The 5,690-nt window shown below is 68.9% G+C and overlaps 1 protein-coding gene across 1 annotated transcript; it reads left to right on the plus strand.

Moving 5' to 3' along the window:
- The first annotated feature begins 2,169 nt into the window (after positions 1-2,169).
- Positions 2,170-4,862, plus strand: LOC120508661 (dnaJ homolog subfamily B member 1-like). The gene is made up of 2 exons (XM_039722470.1): positions 2,170-2,724; positions 4,524-4,862. Exons 1-2 carry the CDS (start codon positions 2,251-2,253, stop codon positions 4,752-4,754), a joined length of 705 nt encoding a protein of 234 aa, XP_039578404.1. The 5' UTR covers positions 2,170-2,250; the 3' UTR covers positions 4,755-4,862.
- Positions 4,863-5,690: the final 828 nt, after the last annotated feature.

The following is a 5,690-nucleotide window of genomic DNA, read 5'->3' on the forward strand; positions in this document are numbered from 1 at the left end:
GGGGGGCTGGGGGGTCACGGGAGGCTGGGGGGTCGTGGCAGGCTGGAGGGTCCTGGGGACACCGTGGGGACACCGTGGGGACACGCTGGGACACAGACCGGGGTGGGGCAGGTCGGACCCCAGGGGCCCGGGGGGTGTGGCAGGGCTTGGGGACACTTTGGGACACTGGGGACACTCTGGGACAGTGACTGTGGGGCCGTGGGGACACTTTGGGACACTGTGGGACAGTGACTCTGGGGCCGTGGGGACTCCTGGTCATGGGGACAATGGCGTGGGGGGCCTGTCCCTCACTGTGTCCCCATGTCCCCTTGGCCACCTGTCCCCAGGTGTCCAATACCCGTGTCCCCGTGTCCTGTCCCCCATGTCCTCCCTGTCCCCGTGTCCCCGTGTCCCCCCATGTCCATGTCCCCGTGTCCCCGTGTCCCCGAGCTCCCCAGCTGTGCTGTCACCCTGCTGCCCGCGGTGTCACCGGAGCCGGGGACACGCTCGGGGCCACGCCTGGGGGCGGGCAGAGGCTCCGGCGGTGGCACCGTGCGGTGACAGGGTCGGGTGGCACCGAGGTGACAGGGTCGGTGGCACTGAGTTGACACGGTTTTGTCACCGTGCGGTGACAGGCTTGGGTGGCACCGAGGTGACAGCCACAGCCCCACAAGCCTCGGGCCCCCCCTTCCCCCGTTCCCGTCCCGGTTCCTCCTCGGCCCATCCCCGTTCCCATCCCGTTTCCCTCCCCGGTTCCTCCCTGGTCCATCCCTGCTCCCCCCGGTTCTTCCCCCGTTCCCATCCCCGTTTCTCTCCCCGGCTATCCCGTTCCCATCCCCGTTTCTCTCCCCGGTTCCTCCGCCGTTCCCTTCCCCGTCCCTTTCCCTCCCCGCTCCCTCCCGATTCCCCTCCCGTTCCCGCCCCCGCTCCCTCCTCTGGTCCGCTTCCATCCCTCGGTGTGTCCCCGGTCCATTCTCGGTCCCTCCCGGTCCCTCCCGGTCCAGCCCTCTCCCGCTCCGTCTCTCAGTCCCTCCCCGGTCCATTCTCGGTCCCTCCCGGTCCCTCCCGGTCCAGCCCTCTCCCGCTCCGTCTCTCAGTCCCTCCCCGGTCCATTCTCGGTCCCTCCCGGTCCATCCCCGGTCCAGCCCTCTCCCCCTCCATCCCCCGGTCCCCCCCCGGTCCCTCCCCGCTCCATCCCCACCCATTCCCCGCTCTGTGCCCGGTCCTTTCGCCGTCTCTCTCCGGTCCCTTCCCCGTTCCATCCTCATCCATTCCCCGCTCCACCCCCGGTCCCCCCTTCTCCCCATCCATCCCCAGTCTCTCCACGGTCCCTCTCCATCCCTCTCCCCGGTCCCTCCCCGGTCTCTCTGCTCTCCATCCCCGGTCCCTCCCCGCTCCCTTCCCCGTCTATCCCTGGTGCCTCCCCGGTCTACCCCCATCCATTCCCCGCTCCACCCCCGGTCCGTCCCCGCCCCATTCCCGGTCTTTCCCCGGTCTATCCCAAGTCCCTCCCCCGCTCCATCCCTCTCCCCATCCCTCCCCGGTCCCTCTCCGCTCCCTCCCCGGTCCATCCCCAATCCTCCCCCGGTCCATTCCTCTCCCCGCCCCATTCCCGGTCTCTCCCCGCCCCATTCCCGGTCCCTCCCCGGTCTCTCCCCGGTCCCTCCCCCGTCTCTCCCCGGTCCCTCCCCGGTCCACAGGGGGTGAGGACAGGTGAGGGGGACAGGTGACAGGGGTGAGGACAGGTGAGGGGACAGGGGATGAAGACAGATGATGGGACAGGCGACAGGGACAGGTGAGGGGACAGGGGATGAGGACAGGTGACAGGCACAAGTGACAGGCCCAGGTGGGGGGACAGGTGACAGGGACAGGTGAGGGGACAGGGGATGAGGACAGGTGACAGACAGAGGTGACAGGGCCAGGTGAGGGGACAGGGGATGAGGACAGGTGACAGGCAGAGGTGACAGGGCCAGGTGGGGGGACGGGGGATGAGGACAGGTGACAGACGCAGGTGACAGGGCCGGGGTCGGGTTTGGGGGTGCGCACAGCAGGGTGGGCAGGGCGGTGGCAGCCGTGGCACGCGGGGGGCGCGGGGGGCTGCCCTGCCCGCGGCTCGCCCCGCGCCCCGCGGCGCCGCGGCCGGGGGGCTGATGGGCACCTCCCCGTCCCCCCCCAACACCGCCAGGGCTGAAAGGGGGAGCCCCCACCCCCGGGCCGGGGGGCTCCAACGGGCCCACCTTCACCTACACGTTCCGCGGCGACCCGCACGCCATGTTCGCCGAGTTCTTCGACGGGCGCAACCCCTTCGACACCTTCTTCGTGCAGCGCAACGGCGACGATGAGGACGGCGACGAGGCCTTCAACACCTTCCACGTGGGGGGCTTCGGCAGCGTCAGCTTCCCGCGGGGCCGGGGGGGCGACGGCCGCAAGCAGGACCCCCCCGTGCTGTACGACCTGCGCGTGTCGCTGGAGGAGATCTACAGCGGCTGCACCAAGAAGATGAAGATCTCCCACAAGCGCCTGGGCCCCGACGGCAAGACGGTGAGGAACGAGGACAAGATCCTGACCATCGAGGTGAAGCGGGGCTGGAAGGAGGGCACCAAGATCACCTTCCCCAAGGAGGGCGACCAGACCCCCAACAACATCCCGGCCGACGTGGTGTTCGTGCTCAAGGACAAGCCGCACGACGTGTTCCGCCGCGACGGCTCCGACATCGTCTACCCGGCCAGGATCAGCCTGCGCCAGGTCGGGGGGACGCGGGGCTGGGTGGGCTTGGGGGGACATCAAGGGCTGGGTGCAGAGGTGGCTGTGGTGGCCCTGGTGGCTGTGGTGGCCCTGGTGGCCGTGGTGGCCCTGGTGGCCCAGGCGAGCCTCGGTGGGGACAGCGGGGCCGTTGGTCTGGCTGGGGACACCGGGGTGGGCTGGTCCCGGTGGGGACAGCGGGGGGATGTCACAGGTGGGCCAGCTTGGGTGGGGGACACAGTGGGGGGGGTCACTCTGGGGGGTGGCAGGACACGATGGATGGCCGGGGGTCACTCTGGGGTCACTCCAGGGGTCACTCAGGGGTCACTGTGGGGTCACTGTGGGGTCACTCTGGGTGGTGGGGCCATGCTGGGGGTGTCCCTTGGCCCACCTGTCCACCCTGTCCCCTGTCGGTGACCTGTCCCCCCCATGTCCCTTGTCCCTGACATGTCCCGATGTCCCCATGTCCCCTCTGTGTCCCCATGTCCCCAGGCGCTGTGTGGCTGCACGGTGACCGTCCCCACGCTGGACGGCCGCTCCCTGCCCATGGTGTTCCAGGACGTGGGACATCCCCATGTCCATCATGTCCCCCGTGTCCCCATGTCCCTGACATGTCCCCATGTCCCCTGCTGTCCCCAGGCGCTGTGTGGCTGCACGGTGACTGTCCCCACGCTGGACGGCCGCTCGCTGCCCATGGTGTTCCAGGACGTGGGACACCCCCATGTCCCCATGTCCCCTGTCACTGACCTGTCCCCGTGTCCCCTGTGTCACCAGTGTAGAAGTGGTGGCAGTGGTGACAGTGGTGGCAGTGTTGGCTGTGGGGGCAGTGTGGCAGAGGTGGCCCTGGTGGCCCAGGTCAGCCTTGGTGGGGACAGCGGGGCCGATGGTCTGGCTGGGGACACCGGGGTGGGCTGGTCCTGCTGGGGACACCGGGGGGATGTCACAGGTGGGCCAGCTTGGGTGGGGGACACAGTGGGGGGGGTCACTCTGGGGGGTAGCAGGACACGATGGATGGCCGGGGGTCACTCCGGGGTCACTCGGGGTCACTCAGGGGTCACTGTGGGGTCACTCCGCCCCGTGTCACTGACATGTCCCGATGTCCCCATGTCCCCAGGCTCTGTGTGGCTGCACGGTGACTGTCCCCACGCTGGACGGCCGCTCCCTGCCCATGGTGTTCCAGGACGTGGGACACCCCCATGTCCCCATGTCCCTGACATGTCCCGATGTCCCCTGTATCCCCATGTCCCTGATGTCCCCTCTGTGTCCCCTGCTGTCCCCAGGCGCTGTGTGGCTGCACGGTGACGGTCCCCACGCTGGACGGCCGCTCGCTGCCCATGGTGTTCCAGGACGTGGGACACCCGTGTGTCCCCAATGTCCCCTGTGTCCCCATGTCCCTCACCTGTCCCCATGTCCCCGTGTCACTGACATGTCCCGATGTCCCCATGTCCCCAGGCTCTGTGTGGCTGCACGGTGACTGTCCCCACGCTGGACGGCCGCTCCCTGCCCATGGTGTTCCAGGACGTGGGACACCCCCATGTCCCCATGTCCCTGACATGTCCCGATGTCCCCTGTATCCCCATGTCCCTGATGTCCCCTCTGTGTCCCCTGCTGTCCCCAGGCGCTGTGTGGCTGCACGGTGACTGTCCCCACGCTGGACGGCCGCTCGCTGCCCATGGTGTTCCAGGACGTGGGACACCCCCATGTCCATCATGTCCCCTGTGTCCCCATGTCACTCACCTGTCCCCATGTCCCCCGTGTCCCCTGCTGTCCCCTGTGTCACCAGTGTCCCCTGCTGTCCCCAGGCGCTGTGTGGCTGCACGGTGACCGTCCCCACGCTGGACGGCCGCTCGCTGCCCATGGTGTTCCAGGACGTGCTCAAGCCGGGGGTGAAGCGCCGCGTGCCCGGGGAGGGGCTGCCGCTGCCCCGCTGCCCCGAGCAGCGCGGGGACCTCGTCATCGAGTTCGAGGTCAAGTTCCCCGACAGGATCGCGCCGGCCTCCAAGCCCCTCCTGGAGCAGATCCTGCCCCCCTAGGGCCCCCCAAACCCCGCGGGGGGCCGCGGACTCGGGGGGACCCCCCCGGAACAGCCCCGGCTCGGGGGGGCTCCTCCTCGGGGGGTTTTGGGGTGTCCCTGCCTGTCCCGGGGGTTTTGGGGTGTCCCTGCCTGTCCCGGGGGGGTTTTGGTGTCACCCTGCGTCCCGGGGGTTTTGGGGTGTCCCTGCCCCCAATCTCACAGCTCAGAGTGGGGTTCCCCGCGCTGTCCCGGGGGATTTTGAGGTGTCCTTGACTCCCCCCATTTTGGGGGTCCCGGGGGGTTTTGGGGTCACCCCGCTGTCCCGGGGGATTTTGAGGTGTCCTTGACTCCCCCCATTTTGGGGGTCCCGGGGGGTTTTGGGGTCACCCCGCCGTCCCGGGGCTTTTGGGGTGTCCCTGTTCCTGATCTCGGAGGGGTTTTGGGGTCACCTCACTATCTCAGGGGATTTTGGGGTGTCCCTGTCCCTGATCTCAGAGGGGTTTTGGGGTGACCCCGCTGTCTCAGGGGGTTTTGGGGTCACCCACCTGTCTCAGGGGGTTTTGGGGTGTCCCTGTCCCCAGTCTCGGAGCTCAGAGGGGTTTTGGGGTCACCTCGCTCTCCCGGGGGGTTTTGGGGTCACCCTGCCTGTCCCGGGGGGTTTTGGGGTCACCCCGCTGTCTCAGGGGGTTTTGGGGTCACCCCGCTGTCCCAGGGGGGTTTTGGGGTCACCCCGCTCTCCTGGGGGGTTTTGGGGTCACCCCCCTATCTCAGGGGGTTTTGGGGTCTCCTTTGTGCCCTTTTGGGGGGTCCCGAGGCGGCTTTCAGGGTCTTGGGGTGTCCTTGTCCCCCCCCCACCCTGCTCTGGGTGTCCTCGACCCCCCATTTTGGGGGTCTCCAGGTGTCCTTGTCCCCCCATTCTGGGGGTCTTGGGGGTCCCCAGGTGCCCCCCTCCCCC

Source organism: Passer montanus, unplaced genomic scaffold, assembly GCF_014805655.1.
Source record: "Passer montanus isolate IOZ18808 unplaced genomic scaffold, ASM1480565v1 scaffold488, whole genome shotgun sequence".
In the NCBI taxonomy this organism is placed as follows: domain Eukaryota; kingdom Metazoa; phylum Chordata; class Aves; order Passeriformes; family Passeridae; genus Passer; species Passer montanus.